The sequence below is a fragment of the Lathyrus oleraceus genome, chromosome 7, assembly GCF_024323335.1.
Source record: "Lathyrus oleraceus cultivar Zhongwan6 chromosome 7, CAAS_Psat_ZW6_1.0, whole genome shotgun sequence".
NCBI classification, from domain to species: Eukaryota; Viridiplantae; Streptophyta; class Magnoliopsida; order Fabales; family Fabaceae; genus Lathyrus; species Lathyrus oleraceus.
In genome coordinates this window covers 321,383,888-321,403,954 of record NC_066585.1, presented here as the reverse complement: position 1 = coordinate 321,403,954, position 20,067 = coordinate 321,383,888, and the positions used below count along the sequence as shown (strand labels likewise).

At 33.8% G+C, this 20,067-nt stretch overlaps 1 protein-coding gene across 4 annotated transcripts; it reads left to right on the top strand.

Annotated features, from left to right (window-relative positions):
* The first annotated feature begins 4,554 nt into the window (after positions 1-4,554).
* LOC127100480 (lactoylglutathione lyase) lies at positions 4,555-17,839 on the top strand. Of its 4 annotated transcripts, none has more exons than XM_051037691.1 (9): positions 4,636-4,893; positions 4,976-5,098; positions 5,209-5,270; positions 5,961-6,021; positions 6,221-6,300; positions 6,375-6,445; positions 13,272-13,361; positions 14,389-14,506; positions 17,575-17,839. In XM_051037691.1, the coding sequence occupies exons 1-8, from the start codon at positions 4,771-4,773 to the stop codon at positions 14,490-14,492; spliced, it is 714 nt and encodes a 237-aa protein (XP_050893648.1). In that variant the 5' UTR covers positions 4,636-4,770; the 3' UTR covers positions 14,493-14,506; positions 17,575-17,839. The 4 variants fall into 4 exon arrangements, with proteins under 4 accessions (XP_050893649.1, XP_050893648.1, XP_050893647.1 ...); XM_051037690.1 differs by lacking the exon at positions 17,575-17,839 and adding an exon at positions 14,961-15,249; XM_051037692.1 differs by lacking the exon at positions 17,575-17,839 and having other exon boundaries at positions 4,555-4,736; positions 14,389-14,806.
* The last annotated feature ends 2,228 nt before the right edge of the window (positions 17,840-20,067 follow it).

Below are 20,067 nucleotides of genomic sequence, written 5' to 3'. Positions count from 1 at the left end.
CTTAGAGATGCTTGAAGTAAGTTGATTGCTTTCTTGTTGTAGAAAACCTTTTTCTTATCATTTTTATTCCATGAACTTTTTATCTTTGTTGTCCCAACACCATTGACAATACTTGTAGGAATAAGTGAACCATTTTCTACAGCATCCCAGATTTCTTCTCCTTGTATTTCTAGATGAGGCTTCATGCGTATTTTCCAAAAATCAAAGTGTTCACCATAAAATAATGGAGGCTTGTTATTGCTACCACTGTCTCTAAAAACTGGATTTGCATAAGCCATTATAAATATTATAGGAACGTGTTACCTTAACCTGCTCTGATGCCAATTATAAGTATATAGTGCATCTAAGAGGTGGTGAATTAGGTACTTTAAATTTTTATGATTTTTAGAGTGAGGGTATCTTTATTTACTGGTTTGTAGTTAGGTTATGAACGCAGTAAAATGCGGAAAAATAAAGAATACATGAAGTTTATACTAGTTCCCCTCACAATCCGAGGGTACGTCTAGTCCCCTTACCACTGTAAGAGATTTTACTATTGTTAGAACTTTGTACAAGTCTATATTTATCTTCTATACACAAGCTTCTAACTAAATCACCAAGGCAAACCACCTTGTAATTTTACAAAATAGAAAAAGAAAACACCCTTTCTTTTTCCAACCTCTTGTTTCCAACAATCCTGGACAACAAGATACTGATACAAATATTTGAGTTTTTGATAAATATAAGTTTGAAGCAGTAGGAATGAATAAATCCTAACTTGTAAAATTTTTCCCCTTTAAAAAATATGGTATATCACAATATATCTTTAAGTGCTTAAGAGCTTTCACATTATTTGAATATGAAAATAATGCACAAGTTTTTGAAGATTGAAAATGACAGATGCAGTGAAATACAATGAAATACTTAGGAATAAATTTTTGAAAGAGGTGAACTTGATAAGATAAAATACATCTTATTTATATGGACACTCATACCCTTTTGAATCAAGATATAACTCTTGATTAATTATGATAAGGTGTAAATTTGACTTGAAAAGATACAATGAAGGTGCCATGAAAAGATGCAATGCACAAAAGTATTTTTCTGAAAATTCACAGTGTCAATCGATTGAGTGGAATAGACAACCAATTGCTCATATTAATTCGTTTGAAAAATTTGAATTTTGAACTAATGTCAATCGATATCTCAACCCATGCAATCAATTGATGGTATTAAATTTTTTACTATTTTGAATGATGAAAACCGATTGACATAGCCATGCAATCTAAGTATAAAATGAAATGACATGAATTATTAGTGATGTCATGGATTGATTTTAGATAGTTTGAGCATTTAAGGTTATATGTAACCATGAGATACCATATTTACCATATTGTTTGATCATTCATAATATAGACATTTGAGTAGCTTTTTTCATACTTTATCATTTGATCATTTCTTCATATTATGGGCTCTCCTTCATCAAAATATCTTCATTGAATGCCTAACTTTACACTTTTACCTTTCATCTTTTCCATTTCCTCCATTAAAATCACTTTCACCAATCTCTTTTGAATCAAAGAGACACTGTGATAATAATAAAGATGCAATTCACCACTACAATTTTAATTGTAACAAAATTTTAATTTGGTAAAGCGTTTTTAAAGTTTTTTTTGTCAAGAACCTATAATAGCGCTTTAATATCAGGCACTATTATAGGGGTCGTTATATAATAAAGCTTTTCTAAAAACGCAATTATAGAGTGTTGGTAAAAAAGATCTTTATTAATGTTTTGGGATAAATGTTATTATAGGTATACACTATATAATACAACTTCAAAAAGTGATATATATATATATATATATATATATATATATATATATATATATATATATATATATATATATATATATATATATATATATATATATATATATATATATATATATATATATATATATATATATATATAAAAGGCTTCTAAAGAGTTCAATCTTCTCCACTTCAGGAAGATTCTAAAGATAAGCAAGGTCCTCTTCAGAGATTGCAATAAATGCCGTTGAGAAGTGTTGGGAATATAGGATGTCAAAATTGTCAACAACTTGAGCAGAGGAGTTGATCACTCGGAAGCAACACCCTTGGACAGTTAGGCAGGTATGTTTAGCCAAATCTCCCTCAAAGGGAGAAATCTAATATCGGTCTAGGTCCCTTTTGTTATTAGTAGAACATGAACAAGTCCAATCCTTAACAATTGCTACAACAACCCTAGAAGAAGGCTGGTCCATCATCATGACAATGTTAGTTTGAGTCTTTTTCTGTCGTTTAATTATTTGTCGAGTTCTCTAATCCTCTATTCATATCCACATCTTTACCTAGGATCTTTTCTTCATAATCAATATATGGTTAGGCCTTGATGAGCATATGCTCTCGACACCTTTCAACCTAAACTTCTCACAAAAATTGAAATTCGTCCTTAACCTCTTTTTAACGATCTAGCACTTTAACCCATCATTCGATCCTCCAACTTCAAATGCTACCTTGGTAAACTAATCGATATATTCTCACAGGGTTTCTTTATTATTTTGACAGATTTTACCGAGGATGACTATTGTCTTGTGATATCCCTTTCAAGCCGTAAACTGCATTGTAAACTCGTCACATAGTTTCTTCTAAGAGTTGATATAACCGTCGGGTAAGGTTTTAAATAACATCATGGTCGTTCTCTTGAGGGTTATGACAAACAATTTGAATTTCACTACGCTTTTGGCGTGGTGATAGTCAATCATGATGTCAACATGTTCAATATGTTTATATGGATTCCCGATTCCGTCATAGCTATCTAGCTTTGATGGGTTTTTCAAGGGATTTAGCGATCCTACTATCAAGGATGTGCCTAGAAAATGAATTCCTCATTTGGTTAGGGGCATGAGCTTTGATGCCTTGTCCATTTCTTCCTTGAGAATGTTGTGACGATGATTTTTGATGACAACGACCTTCGAGGGGAGGGGGTGATTACCTTCTTTGCCCCATGAGAGACAGTTCCCATGAGGTATGACTTCAAGATTATTGTGTGGTGCCACTTCTCTTTGTGAGTGACATTAAGGTGGAACAACTTGTTGATTTATACTCATAGGAGCCTTTCAGTTAGGAATTGCACATTCTGCTATTGCACCAAGTTGTAAATGTTGTTGAGCAGTTAATTTGCTTCTTTAATTCCTAGATTGGCTTGAAATTGTTGAAGGCTCTGAAATATCTCTGCTTCAAGAATTTGTGACTACGATTGAGGTCTAACCTTAAAGGAGATGTTGGAAAGGTTGGAAGGTCGACAAGATCTAAAAGCAACGAGTCTGGAGGATATGAAACAGTTGGAGAGGATACAAAGACTAGATCGACCCCCTTTGCGAAATAAGTTAAAATCTCTTTTGCAAGAGTAGGGCGTTGCCATGTGTGACAATTCGAACTGAATTGGACACTACCATTATTGGTGAAAAGTTAATCGGCGATTGGGATAAGAAATGATGGAGCGGTTGCGACGACACCACATGTAGGATTTGTTGGATTTTTGTGAAAAATCGCAAGAATCAAAAGTCGATTTTCACATATGTCACCATTATTCTGATGCGGAATATGAGATCAATGATGTAAAGTAAAACAGTTTTTTCCGTGCGATGCTACGTGCCTCCTATGCGGTAGAGTGAGGGTGTACTTATAAGGTTAACACTCCAACGTCAAAGTTAGTGATGTCAGAGTGAATGAATGAATATGTGTTATAACAGATAACAAAGCTTATATATAATGATAATTAAAGTCGATCCTACTTATCCTGACGTGAGGTGTGAGAGACCATTTGATTAACGACTGATTATGAGCAATTAGGTTGAATTGGATGCACAATATTCTCGTGAGGATATACCTATTTGTATTCTATCTAGAGAGTTCCTTGATTAGACTTATCAAATTGGGTCGACCTTATTGAGCAGTTGGAACATGGAATAAGAATGGAAAAGAATTTCACCAAGATTCAGGCCATTTAAGTATGTTCAACAAGATTCTTAATTTAATGGTGGCATAGTTAGTCACAAAGTCTCTTAACTTAATTTTATATTCAACTTTAGTCCCTTGACTAAAAAACGTTACAAATTAGTCCCTTAACTTCACTTTCCTTACCCTATTTGGTCCATTTCGTCAATTTCTGTCAAAAAAACATTAAGTTCCGGTGATGTAGCGTGACAACAAAGTTAATGGTACAAATTTGAGTTAACATATGTTATTAAAAACTGATACACTTTATAAATTGCAAAAACAAAATCCACGCCATTTAAACAATGTATTTGTTTTTAACTATATATTCTGACTCAATTTGTACCAATGACCTTGTTGTCACGTCACATTACAAAATTTTATTTTTTTTGTGTCAAAAATTGACGGAAGAGATCAAATAAAATAATAAAAGTGAATTTAAAAAACTAATTTATAATATTTTTTAATTAAAAAACTAAAATAAAATATTAAATTAAATTAAATTAAGGGATTAAAGATGGTCGAAAAGTGAATGCTAGGAGCGTGTAGTAAATAAATCAGAGCATGTGAATAGCGGCGGCCGCATCAATCTCTTGCATTTTTTTCAAAAGAAAATTTGGGCCAGCCCGAGTTTGCAAGAATACTATAACCTTGTCCAGTACAACTCACAAGCGGTTCGCCACTCTCTCTATTCTCGCCGAGACTCTCATCTTCACCTTCATCAAAATCATCCCAAGGTACGCAATCTCTCTATCTCCCCGATAATTAAGCATGACAGCTACTTCTACTTTACACTTCCTTTCTCGTCTCCGTTTCATCGCAAAACCCCAACCTTTTCCTCTCCAATCACCACTCTCAACCCCTCTCCATTTCTGCCTCACCTCCAAAACCAAGGTTCCAATATCAATTCATCGTTTTCCACCGATTCTCACAATGTACCCCGCTTATTTTCTCATAGTTCAGTTTCCTTTTGCAGCAACCGACTCGGTTTCGTTTTTTCTCAATGGCTGCTGCTGAGCCGAAGGAATCGCCGGCTAACAACCCCGGTCTCCATGCAACTATAGATGAAGCTACTAAGGGCTACTTTATGCAACAAACTGTGAGTTTTAGTTTTTTTTTTGTTTTTTAATTCATATTTTGTAATTCCACTTGTTATAGTTATTATTGCTGGCATAATTTTGAATTTCGAAAGTTTTGTTTCTGTTGTAGATGTATAGAATCAAAGACCCCAAAGTTAGCCTTGATTTTTACTCCCGCATTTTGGGCATGTCGTAAGTTGTTTTCTCGGAACAAATATATTGTGTGTATTGCAAGATATATGCTTGGATTGGTTGTATGTTGTGGAATGGAATGGAGTGGAGTGGAGTGTGGATTGGTGGTATGTGATGGAATGGAATGAAGTGGAGTGATAAGTTATCACATTCCGTTGTTTGGATTTGCAAATGATGGATGGAGCGGAATGGAACATGATGGAATCAATTCCATCATATTTCATCGAATCCTTCAATTTTCATTCCACCCAATTTGGGGGTATGCAACGGAATGAACTAATTAGTTATGTTCCATTCCGTCAAATTAACAAAAATACCCAAACAATGAAATAGAATATCTGAACAATTCCTCTCCGTTCCACTCCATTCCATTAGGTCCGGCTCCGCTCTGTTCTAGTCCATCAATCCAAACGCGTGTTGGCTAAATTAACCTAACTTGGAATTGTATGACTTGCTAGAAATGTAGTTTCTTTTGAATTTTATGTTTCAGTTTACACTGCTGTGACCACTGTTTTAAATACCAAACAAGGCCAAAAATGCAGTCGAACCTTTCAAATAATCTAATTGCAATGTCAGTCCATGGTTCAACTGGTTGAATTGTCTAGTTTGGTTCAGTTTTTAAAACATTGGTCGACTATTGACAATGCTATCACTTTTTGAAAACTGACTAAAATTTGTTGGTTTGTTCAGTTTGCTCAAGAGACTGGATTTTCCCGAGTTGAAGTTCAGCTTGTACTTTATGGGGTATGAGGTATGTTTATATTGTTATTTGCTAGGTAAAATTTAGTTTTATGAATTCTATTACTAGATTTGAATTTTGCATGTTGGCACTATTAAAGGAATGCTTATAAGTTCATGCGTGACATTGCCTTAACTCCTGAGTAGTTTTATGAGTAGTTTTCTTTTCACTGTGCTCTTAAAACTTTTTGTTGCATTTTTTTCGTGTTCAGGATACATCAGAAGCTCCAACTAACCCTGTTGATAGAACAGTTTGGACCTTTGCTCAAAAGGCTACAATTGAATTGACACAGTAAGGAATGTGAATATAAATTTTTTGATTGCTTTATCTCTGTGTGTCTTATCTGACAATAACTTAATGTACAGTAATTGGGGCACTGAAAGTGATCCAGAGTTCAAAGGGCACCACAATGGCAATTCCGATCCTCGTGGTTTTGGTAAGTGATATCTCATTTGGTTTGATATAAATTTCACTCCAAAAGCCCTAGTCATTTCTTGATTTGATGAAGTTGTTATTAGGATCATCCAATTCATGATTCAAATCTCATGGTTCGGTGTAAGTTAATAAGCCAATGATTTGTATTATATACCATTAGTTTGAAATATGGGATTTGTATAAACAATGTCAATTAGTCGTTTCCTCATATAAGGGCTTTATACAATTACTATAACACTTGACACTTTATTTGGATATACATTTACTCTGTTTTTCATTTTGTGTATTTATGATATATAATCTCTTCTAGGCATATGGTTAAGTTGTTTTGGCCATTCCTAAATTTAAAATTACTATACCAAGCAATCATATATGCCATTTATTTCAAGCATTTTTTTTATTTGTGCTTGAATCTCATTTATCAATAAAATTTATGATTCACAATTGAAAAATGTTAGTTTGGTGATTCATAATTTGAATTATGAATTTGTGATTTAATATTTTTTATTTATTTTGGGTACACTTCAAGTCTGTTATTGTTAGGAACTGTTACGACTAGTATGCAAGAGGAAGACCCAAATGAGTCATTGATCCATCATACATCAGTGGGGCCCAAAGTGTGGCAAGTTTATACTAGGAGTGGCAAAAGTGTCACTAAGAGTTAGTTCAGCCTTAGGTGAGGTGGTGAAGGACATCAGAGTTTGTAACCGTTTCAGCCTTAGGTGAGGTGGTGAAGGACATTAGAGCTTGTAACCGTTTCCTTTGTATAAGGAGTAGGATGTGGGTTGAGAGAGGTAGCTTAGATATTATTAAGCTGTTAGAATGAATAGGAAGCTGTGAGCTAGCCTACCAGAGCATTGCTCTGGTCAAATCTAGGGATCCTTATTTTCCCTGCTCCGTAAACACTCTAGGATTCCTTACATCTTAGTTTATTTTCCTACTATTTGTTTCACTTGTGATTTGGTTCCTAACAAATTGGGGAATGCTGTGTTAATGACATGTTACCTTATAAATCGAATGTCCTCATCTGTTCTTGAGAATAAAATTCGCTCATTCAATTCTTTTTCCCAATTCTCCATTTCATCCAATTCCTCCCTGAGTCTTTGGATCTACATGTTTTGTACAAAATCTCTCTTTTGGTCTTGATAAACTATCAGCTCGGTCACTAAAGTGTGTCTTTCTTGGTTGTCTTCGATCCCAAAAAGGTTATAGTTGTAATTCACATACTCTACAATGATACCTCATATCGACCGAGGTTACCTTCTTCGAGTCTGTTCCATATTTCGAGTCCAGCCACGTAACTTCGGAAACCCTTCTGGAAAGTACTGCCACACCTTTTCCGACAATTATTAATGTCCCGTCTACCATTATTTCCCATCAGTCTATGGCTCCTGACCCCCCCACTTCTCGACCACTTCAAACATATTAGTGTCCTCACCCAACATCTGTCGTCCCTGTCCCTGAGGTCATTGCAAACTCTCCTCCGACGCCCCCACCATCACCGGATCCGATCCTGCAACCTGAGTTCATTCTTCCGATTGCCCTTCGAAAAGCTATACGTCAAACACGAAATCCTTCTCCACATTATATTGATATATGTTACCACCGTCTTTCCCCTTTGCATTATACTTTTTTGTCTTCTGTTTCTATTCCTAAAACTCCAGGTGAAGCGTTGTTTCACCCTGAGTGGAGGCAAACAATGATTGATGAGATGTGTGCTCTTCAAAGCAGTGGTACCTGGGAACTGATTCCTCTTTCCCATGGGAAATCTTTTGTAGGTTGTTGACTATATAGAGTGAAGGTTGGTTCAGATGGTAAGATTGGTCGATTCTAAGCTCGCTTGGTAGCCAAGGGATGCACTAAGATTTTTCGGTTGGATTATAGTGATACTTTCTCGCCTGTGGCCAGGATGACATCATTTCGACTTCTTCTCCCCATTATAGCCATTCGACATTGGCCACTTCATCAACTTTGCATTTTTACATGGTGATCTTGTAGAGGAAGTATATATGGAGCAACCACCTGGGTTTGGGTTTGTTGCTCAGAGGGAGTCATCAAGTATGGTTTTTAGGCTGCACAAGTCTTTTTATGGTCTTAAGCAATCTTCGAGAGCTTGGTTTGACAGATTCAACACTGTAGTACAACAATTTGGTATGGTCTGTAGTGAAGCTGACCATTTAGTGTTTTATCGTCACTCAACTTAAGGGTGTATTTATCTTATTGCGTATGTAGATGATATTGTCATAACTGGTAGCGATCAGTTGGGAATACTCCAGTTGAAACAATATCTCTCGAATCAATTTCAGACAAAAGACCTTGGTAAACTCCGTTTTTTTTTTGGGTATTGAGGTAGTTCAATCTAAAGATTGTTTGTTGATTTCTCAGCAGAAATATGCTATGGATATTTTGAATTATCTCAGGAAGGTATAGGAGATTGATTGGATAATTCAATTATCTCACAGTCACTTGCCCAAACATTTCTTTTGCAGTTAGTGTGGTAAGCCAGTTCTTAAATTCTCCTTGTCAAGAACACATGGGCGCTGTTGTCTGGATTCTGAGATACATCAAAAGTGCTTCAGGAAAATACCTCGTGTATGGTTATGACAATGACAACATATGAACTCAATTGGTTAAAACAGATGCTCAAAGAACTTCAAATCGAAGAAGCAAGACCAATTACAATTGTTTGTGATAATCAAGTTGCATTGCACATTGCTTCAAATCTAGTCTTTCATGAAAAGACCAAACATATTGAGATAGACTGTCATTTTGTCAGAAAGAAGATTGAATTAGGCGACATCCTCACAAACTTTGTCAACTCTAATGGTCAATTGGTATGTGTTTACAAAATTCTTGCGAAGTCCCAAAATTAATTATATATGTAACAAGCTTGGTGCATTTGACTTATATGCTCAAACTTGAGGGGGAGTGTTGATATTTATAAATATAGTGTTAAGAATATTTGTATATAGAATAGTCCCACATCGACTATATCATGTAATTAGCTGTAATCTCTTTATATAATATAGTCTCCGTAGTTTGTAGTGTTTTTCAAAATACACAGTTTATTCAAATGTCTCTTAGTTTCTTGTATCTTAACATAATGTAAAAGAATCGATATGGTTAGGCAGAGAGAATTATTTCCTCCGAGGAGCTTCTCTCTTGGAATTCATTCCTTTCTATATTGTTCTCTTTCTCCCTCTATTGAATATTTTGCACTGCTCATATAATATCTTTACTTAATTTCTTATGATGGATTCCGGAGTTCTATCAATGGTCCGATCTACTGTATTATCGATTGAAGCCAGTGAAATCATGACACTGAAAATTTCTGCACGTTTGGGTGCGGTGGAGAATTCTGTCCAACAAACATTGGAGGAATGCCGTCAAATCATAAGGACTGAGTTTGTGAATCTGTTACATCCGTGGTCCTTAGGAGGTGGTCATTCATCATCTTATTTGGAAGATCCGATTTCTAAATCCAAGTTGACAATGAAGAAGGACAAACGAAAAGCAAAGAATCACAAGTTTGAAGATGAAGCGAAGGAAAAACCATCAAAACCACCCTAGGCAAATGAAAAAAATATGAAAATAGTGGTTTTGCGCAGGAGAAACCGTCAAAACCTCCCCTGGCAAATGTAATTTTTTATTTTAAAATGGTGGTTTTCTGAAGGAGAAACTGTCAAAATCACCAACCCTGTCTGAATGCAATTTTCTTTGAAAATGATGGTTTTGCAAAAGAGAAACCGTCAAAACCACTACCACTGTTAAATGCAAAATTATTTGAAATGGTGGTTTTGTGAAGGAGAAACTGTCAAAACCACCCCGGTAAAATGCAAAAATATTTGAAAATGGTGATGCTACAAATGGTTTTGCGAAGGATAAACCATCAAAACCACCCATGTTAGATCTAACAAAGTTCATCAACAGTGTGACGAATAGGAAAAAACACTATCACACATAATCCAGTTGCTTCCAAACCACCACTGCCAAGACCGATAGATATGAGCGAGTTTGTGAAAGAAAAGGGAGGCAAGAAAATAATCATGGAGGTGAGACATGTGAAATATGAGCATGTTTCTTGGGCAAATGGGGCTTGTATTCTAATTGTCAAATGCAATACCACTACCACTGTCAAATGCAAAATTATTTGAAATGGTGGTTTTGTGAAGGAGAAACCGTCAAAGCCACCCCGGTTAAATGCAAAGATATTTGAAAATGGTGATGCTACAAACGGTTTTGCGAAGGATAAACCATCAAAACCACCCATGTTAGATCTAACAAAGTTCATCAACGGTGTGACGAATAGGAAAAACACTATCACATAATCCAGTTGCTTCCAAACCACCACCGCCAAGACCGATAGATATGAGCGAGTTTGTGAAAGAAAAGGGAGGCAAGAAAATAAACATGGAGGTGAGACATGTGAAATATGAGCATGTTTCTTGGACAAATGGGGCTTGTATTCTAATTGGAGCAAAGTCATATGACCTTGCTTTGTGAAATGCCATAATATGGGAGTGTGGAAGTAAAGGAAACTCTACTTTATTTCAACAGGAATTCTTGGCATTCATCTTTTTTTTTGGTGAGACAACAATACTCAAGAGAATTTAATTTTCTTATGGAAGTTGATGTTAGTGAAGCCTGTTGGAAATTGTTTTTCCAATTTTCATGGATTGCTCAATTTTGTATTTGATAGAGGCAAGTTTTGGTGGAAGCAAACTCCAGCCTTGAGGACAAGGTTGTATTTGAAGTGGTGGATAATGATAGAGACCAAATAGGGGGTCATAAGGAAAAATAATGTATTATTTAATAATGAGAGTGGTAAGGATATATGATAAATAAAGAGGGAGTTAGAATTTTTAGTTGGTTTGTTAGTTATGCCTTAGTAGTATAAATAGTGATGTAAGTGAATTGTATGCATTCAGTTAGAATCTTAAAAGAACCGATATGGTTAGGCAGAGAGAGTTATTTCCTCCGAGGAGCTTTGCTCTGGGGTAGGTTGTAATTCATTCCTTTCTATACTGTTCTCTTTCTTCATCTATTGAATATTTTACATTGTTCATATAATTTCTTTAGGATTTTGGAGTTCTATCATAGGACCTTCCATACACAGCAGTGCTAAATTCACCTTCATTTCAGGGATTGTGTCCTGAACGCAAAAGTAAACATCTGCTATGAAAATCCATCTCACCGAATCTCCTCCATCAAACATCGGCAGCTCTACCTTCTTGACGGACAGACGGAACTCTGCTAACGCCTTGCCCTGCAACTTGTTTACCGGTGGTTTCTCCAATCACGACGTCGACTTCTCTCTCATCACCTTCGCTGAACTTCCGCAGTTCACCACACTCTCGTCCTCTGTTTGCGATATCTTCCCCATACTCTTCTCAAACATCGTGATAAGCGTAACCTGATTCTTTTCCACCTCTGTTAGCGTCGACTTCAACCCCATGATCTCCTCTTCTAAGGTTCCGATCCTCACTTCCATGTTTCTAAGCAGAGCTAACTGGGTTTTCTTAGGTGGCATTCACCAGTTCCCAAACAAATCTGGTAGGTCGGATCAGTTTGTTTGGAACCAATTCTTCAAACAACTAAATCTATGAATCACACAGTGAGAAATGATAATAATAGAGCTTTTATTGAGGGAAATAGAGTGGTTACAGACAAATGGGAAAATAGTTGTCCTAGATCTCACCAGAGCAAAGCTCCTATATGCTAGCTCTGAGCCACCTATTCATTCTGTTAAATCACTATAATCCAAGGTGACCTTCTCAACTCAATCTCCTACTCCTTATACAGTGGTAAACCGTTACAAACTCTAGTCTCTGACCCCACATCACTTGGATCCTACTAACCCTTAGTGACTCTTTAACCCCTTCTAGAATAAACTTGCCAAACTCTGGGTCCCACTGACTTTTGATAAATCAATGATTCCCCTGATTCACTTGGATTTGTACCAGTCCTAACAGTTATCATGAAAAATTGTTGTGACTATTATTCTTTCCTTTGGAAGCACATAGTTGGAAAATATTTTCAGTTGTGTATGCATTTTATCAACCTTTCTCTCATACACCGTTAGGCAGTGGTAGCGCGGGTTTGATTCCTTTAAACAGAACTGTCAAACTATTTAGGCCTACTAAATGGCGAATTTAGTAGACCACAGTATCTTTTGGAATGTGTAGTGCATTTCTTGAGTTGGTTTTCGTATGATATTCATTGTTCTAAGCTTGGTTTCTAGGTTATCAAATAGATATTCAAATACCAAATTGCCATGCTAATTTTTTAATTATAAATTGTAATTTTGTAAATCATACTGAGTGATGTATAGTTATGTGTAAATAGTTTTATACGGAATTGACAGATTAAAACAAAACCAAATACCATGAGCTTTAACAGTGAGTCATAACTGATACTGATTTATTTGTTAAACTCAGTTACATTTATACCAATATTTTAAATAATTTGACATACTTGCTGTTGAATTTATTGTTCATGTGATGAGATCCCCATCACTTTTATTTGTCAGGTATCAATATTTTAAAGTATTTTAATGCATTCCCTCAAAAATGCTGATAGACTTAAACTATGAAATTTTCCATTTAGCTCCTGTAACCTATACTTTCATTTCATTAACATGTCTATAATTAATTTTTTTACTGCTATTTAATTTCTACATTTTCTACTATTATTTCATGTTATCCACTTGGATGCATTTTATCTCTTCCACTCCACAATTTTTTTCTACACTGTAATGTGTAGTTTGTTGCCTTATTGGGATAAATAGGAAATTGAATTCTAATTGTAAGTCATCATTCTTTTTACAGGACATATTGGCATAACTGTTGATGACACCTACAAAGCATGTGAAAGATTTCAGAATCTGGGGGTTGAGTTTGTTAAGAAACCAGATGATGGTAACATGTTTTTATACTTCCTCCTAGAACTTCCAATATACTATGCTATAGGTGCCTTGTGTTTGTGTCTGAGGTTTGTTATATAGTAGATAACTATCTGAATTATTTTGGCTACTGGGCAATTTTTTCTGTTTGTTTGAGTGTTGTGTCCCCGGCATGATAAAATCTATGTTCATAGATAGTTCAAGGAATAACTTGACTGCGAAATACATATTTTTAAATAGTTTGAAACTTAAGGATGAAATCTAATTCTAGAAACATGGGTTTGAATTAGATAGGCTAAGCTTTTATTTGGCTTAATAGCTGTCATACATATCTGAATTTCGTGGGTTAGAGTTAGGTGTATTTTTTGGCAAACAACTTCATAAAACACTTATGGAGTAAGTGGTCATCATTTAAGCACTTACGTATAAAATCTATTTCTATAATTAAAGAGGGAACATGGTTCTTCAACTATTTTTGTAACTATCAAAGGGAACTTATTACATTAAAGTGAAAACATCTTATAGACTCTGCACAACTATTTTCATAAACTCTTCCAAATACTTATTTTTAAGTGTTAAAATCATAAGATACGTCCTAATAAGCTCTTTCACACATACCCTAAATATAGTTGCCCAAACTCCAACGAGCCCTTTGACCTTAACCACCTTGGTAAGAAAAAACCCTTTCCTTCATAGAGGAATGGAAGGAGAAGAATTTTTTTTAAACTATGAAGCACGAGAGATCGGGTGCATTCAAAGACAGAGCAGTTTTGGTAGGTTGCTAATTATATAACACAATTATAATCATCTGTCACAGAATCACAATTGGGTACAGCTGGTGGTGCCACCGTTCAATAAACCATGAAAATTGAGCAAAATACAATTGCACAACTTTTTGGTAGTCTGACTCACTTGCTGGCTGCTATTTTTGAGAAACTAACTTGTGGTATACACGTTTAATGTTCTTGGCAAATGTCTGAATTCGGCTGGCTCAATCAGGCCACTGCTTGTGTTTCATTGAAGTTTTCAATTTATTTTTGCAGGAAAAATGAAAGGGATAGCATTTATTAAGGATCCCGATGGATACTGGATTGAAATCTTTGACCGGAAAACAATAGGAAATGTAACAGAAGCTGCTGCTGCTTAAGATAAAATCTTCAGGTAGAAACCGTGGTTTCTAATTCCGTTGTCTTATTTACTTATTCACGTTTTTCGTCCTAAAAGTAATGATGTCCCTACTTCATATTCTCTGATGATATAAAGAACCACGTTACCTGCATGTGAAAATTTGTTTCATTGTTCTGAATTATGTATAACCATGTGAAATCGCTTTCTCCAAATTAGTTTGCTATAATGCATATTTGTAGCTCAGAAACAAATCACGTGATTTTGTATGGCGACTTTTAGCTACATGCATATCTAGCTCAAACAAGTAAACATGATTTTGTATGGTGACTTTTACCCTCTCTCCTTTTCCCCGAAATCCCTGGATTATGAAATGGGAAATGACAAAATGTATCCGAGAGAACGCGTGTGGATTTTAACATTAGTGCTTTCATGTGCTTATGTTGTAAAATCTTCAGCGTTTTATTTAGACAGATTCATCTCTTTGCAGATTTTATCCGGTCACTGCTACAATGTGATCGACCGGCTGCTTTCTAAGTTCTAATAATTCTCCAAATCTCCCAAGGACGAATGAATAAGTTGTACTCAAAACAGAATGTTATAAGGATTGTGTTCTGAATAATCACTTTTAGTATTTCAGAAGCCATGAAATCAAAAGCCAGTGTAGATTTTGACCTGTGTCTGCTATGAATTTAAAAACATGATATATTTTACGTGTTCATTGTGCTTTGACAACTAAAAATGACATACAGTCTTCTATATATTTATTTATTACAATAGATGTAGCCCAGTTTAGTATATAATTTTTTGGTTAACAGTTTAGTAATTTTGGTATACTAAGAGTTGAGAATAAATATACAACCAAATTGATGGACCTCCAGCTCCTAAGTCACACCAATATAGTCTGTTTTATTATTGATTGAAATAAGAAACTGAATAAGACTGAACCAAATTAAGTCCAATTGTACCCCAAAAAAAGTCCAACTAAATTGATCAGAAACAAATCAAGCAAACCCGAAACAAATCCAACAACCAAACTAATCGCAATCCCAATATAATAAAACAAAAGTAAACTGATATTTTTACCCTATACCTCTTAAATATTACTCATACCTCCAAAATTATTATGTAAACTACGGTGGCTTATGACACAGTTTAATCGAAAACCAAACTGAACCGTATGGAATTACCAAGCTATTTGTTTCTAGAATCGAATCATTATATTTATCATTTTTCAATTTCAGTTTCGATTCAAATTTGGTGACTGAAACAACTCAAACTTTTGACGGATTATATCAATTTTTAAAAATCAAGGAAATATATACTATATATAAATAATTTTCTAAGGGAAAAGAAATGAAGACTAGAGATTTGGATCAAATGAAATGTGTTAGAGATAAAGAAGATATTTTTGATTTAGGAAGTTGTGGGAAAGAGTGACCGAACGAAGACTAAGAAAAGAGACTCAAGTAATTGAGAATCAATTTTGTTTTATGCTTGAAAGATCAACCATGGAAGTGATATATATATATTCTGACGTGTGATTGAGCAGTATCGAATGGACCAACAAGACTTGCACTTAATTTTTATTAACTTGGAGAAGGCGTATGATAAAGTGTCTAGAGAGATTTTGTAGAAAACTCTAGAGAATAAAGGAGTTAGGATTGCATATATTCGAGCTATCCAAGATATGTATGAAAGTGTATCGACTAGCGTGCGAACACAAGGTGGAGAGACAAACAATTTTCCATTACAATAAGTTTGCATCAAGGTTCAATCACAAACACCTACCTTTTTTATCTTAATTTTGGATGTACTCATGGAACACATCCAAAAGCTAGCACCGAGATGCATATTTTTTTGCATATGAAATAGTCCTATTTGGAGAGTCGAAGGAGGATATAAATGAGAGGTTGGAGACGAGTTTTAGAAACACATAATTTTCACATAAGTAGAAGTAAGACGAAGTATATGGAATGTAAGTTCAACAAAAGAATAAGTTTTTCTAACATAACGTGGAAGTTGGAGAACATATCATCCCTCAAGCCACACCGTTTAAATATTTTGGTTTTGTAAAATTATGGAGAAATAGAATGAGATGTAAATTATCGAATTCAAGTTGGGTGATTGAAATAGGAGAGGACTTCAGGGGTTTTATGTCGCGCAAAGGTACCTCTAAAGCTGAAGATTTTTTTTTATAGGTTTGCGATAAGACCCACAATGTTGTACGAGACATAATGTTGGACGTTTAAGAATGAACAAGAGAATAAAATCAGTGTAGCAGAAATGAGGATATTGTGTTGAATGTGTGATAAGATTAGAAATGATAGGATTATAAATGAAAACATTAGAGAATATTGAGGTAACACCTATAGTAGAGAAGATGGTGGAAAATAGACTTAGGTGGTTTGAGTAAGTATATATATATATATATATATATATATATATATATATATAATATATATATATATATATATATATATATATATATATATATATATATATATATATATATATATATATATATATATATATATATATATATATATATATATATATATATATATTTTTGTGGTAAAGAGAGTAAATTAGATACAGAGAAATCAAATAACTAGAGTAAGAGGAAAAATTAAAAATACTATAAGAGAAGTCATTAAAAAAGATATTGAGATTAATAATTTAAATAGAAATAAGATTATAAATAAAATATTATGATGAAAGTTGATCTATATAATTGATATATTTAATACAATAAAATTTAATTGCTATTGTCATTTGTTATTTGATTTTAGAACTATTTACGTATATGTTATTTTTAAATATGAATCCACTCTAAAGTAAGGAAAATATTTTATAACTAAAAAACAATTTTTTTAAAAATTCAATATCCAATCATGAGACCAACTAATTTAAAAAAATTAATCTTACTGTCGATAGAATTTAAACATGAGATCTTAATAGAAACACGAAAAAAAATCCAACCCCTTGGAGTTAAGTAGAAACCAATTTTTAATACACCTCCTAAGAATTTCTTTTAACCACGTTTTTTTCTGTAACTTTAACTCACACATTGTCCATTGCGTTTTTCTTTTTCTGATGTGCAGTCTCAACACAGACTGTAAACTTGTCTTCTCCGGCATAGTAAGTTGGAAGGGACAAGATTTTGAGAGGTGCAGCCATTCCCAAGAAACTCATCATTATGAATAGTTGAAAACGAAACAGAACATTTTGTCGTCTGTTCATAGTTCAAAGTCAAACTGTGACCTGTTGCCACTGGTAACATATTTATTACTAATATTAACTATGGATTTGACATTTTATGTTTCGAAATTGATCTCTAAACCAATCATAATATGACAGTTTATTGTAGTTGTAATCTTGCTTACCTAATATCAAAATCATCACTCTAAACCAAATGAGAGAGCTTCTTCTGACATCTACTGGTAATTAAGTCGCCAGCTATCAAACTTTTTCACTAAGAAACAAATGAAACAGACTAATTAGTCAATTTGTGGTTGGTTTGCTTTTTTACCAATGCGTATTTAATTAATTAATTAATTATCCAGTTGTTTTAAGATGTAGTATTATATATGTGGAAAATATTCTATAAACAATTTGAAAACGTAATGTTCAAATGACGTGGTGACTGTTCTATAGGTCTCAGACAATGGTCAATCAGAGTCCACCAGCCGGATGGTTAAAACCTAAAGTAATTTGTTATTAATATGGCAAAGTGAAAAATGTTAATTATTATTAGTAGATAGTAGGGTTGAATCTTAGGGCTTACATTGAGAATTTATGTTTTCTGACCCTGTGGTCCAATTAAAAGGATATACTAAAATCTAATTTGATTATATATTTTTAGAAATATCTCAATATTTGATTTTATATTTTTAAAAATATCTCAATATTATGGATGGCAATGTGTAGATTTTTTAAAGTATTTTTTTCGATCTTATTTATAAATATTTTTTAAAAATTTTTTGTCCTTAAAAATAAGCAAATGTCAACAAATTTATATGCCTTTATTTTAAAATTATTCCTACATTAATTATTCAATATTATTAGTGGTTGGCAATTTAATTGAAGATATACTAATAATTGTGTTATCAGTATTACATGAAATCAATAAAATTAAATACATTTAACTATCTTTTTTTAATAAGTGTAAAATTTATAATTTTTATTTAGAAATCAGGCAGAGTAATACCTCTATCCGTCGGCATACCTGCATGGGTATCAACTTAAATATGCATAATTCATTCCCATACCCTCTATGTATCTATATGTCTGTACTCGTATTCATTATCTATAGTTTAGATAAATAAATATAATTTTTATTATTTATATTTTTCAATAAAAAATCAAAATATAATTGTCATTATAAAATGAAAACACATTAGTTAAAAATACAAAAGACCATCAAAATACTTAACAAGTAAAATAATTTAATTAAGTATAAACCCAACATCTTAGTCCTAAAACTGTATAACATAATATAACTTAATACAAAAACTAAAATCGTCTTCAAATACATCTAACTTGTATGGACCATGTTGCAGTTCTCCAAGACCTATTAAAAGCTTGAGTATTGTGATGGTCCCCTTGATGAGATAAAAGTAGATCATGATGACATTATAGATGAGAGTGAAGAAGTGTTTGCTGCAATGTATGAAAAAGTAATTAACAGGGAGTTAAAGGAAACTGAGATGAAGGAAAGTGTGGCAAATGAAACTGAGCTGAAGGAAAGTGAGGTAAATGAAGTTGGATTGAATGAAAGTGAGTCAAATGAAGCTGGGGCAAATCATGATAATGTACATAGGGGTGGTGAGGGACATGATGATGTTAGTTCCGGTGATGATGAGGATGAAAGCTTAAACTAAATAGTGCTTTAGAGATAACTTTTGATGATGAATCTGATGAGTATGATGATGAATTGGTTGAGGAAGATGAACTTGCTAATCTAATTGACTATGTACATAAAGATGATCAAAATGGGATTATACATGAATTTATGACTATTGTCATGAGATATTAAGAACAAATCCAGGGTCAACAGTAAAACTAAATGTTCATCTTGTTCAAGGTATTAATGATCAAAGACCCTATTTCATAAGGCTATACATATGCTATGCAACATGTAAGGAGAGCTTCAAGTTATGTAGACATTTTATAGGCCTTGATGGTTGCTCTTTAAAAGATCTTTGTGGAGGGAAAATCATGGCAGGCATAGGTAGAGATCCCAATGATTAAATGCTATCAATAGCTTTTGCAGTAGTGTAGAGTAAAAATAAGGATAATTGGACATGGTTTTTGGAGTTTCTTATTGATGACCTTGGAGGTAGAAATGAGTGTCTCACATACCCATTTGTTTCTGATCAACAAAAGGTATGTTATATTTCTAATGACATTGTGTTGTTATAATTATGTTTTATGTGTTTTAATTTCTGATTGTTGTTATATTTCTGATGACATAGGGTCTTTTACCTACAATGGATGAACGTCTACCTAGTGTTGAACATAGATTATGTGTCAGGCACCTGTATAAAAACTTTAGGAAGAATTTTCCTGAAAAGATGTTGAAGGAATTCATATGG

What these genes read in the sequence shown, in the direction of transcription:
- LOC127100480 (XM_051037691.1), top strand. Translation starts at nt 4,771, where the DNA reads ATGACAGCTACTTCTACTTTACACTTCCTTTCTCGTCTCCGTTTCATC. An exon ending in GCTACTTTATGCAACAAACT is followed by an intron (nt 5,099 to 5,208) that starts GTGAGTTTTAGT and finishes TTTCTGTTGTAG; the next exon opens with ATGTATAGAATCAAAGACCC. An exon ending in TGTACTTTATGGGGTATGAG is followed by an intron (nt 6,022 to 6,220) that starts GTATGTTTATAT and finishes TTTCGTGTTCAG; the next exon opens with GATACATCAGAAGCTCCAAC.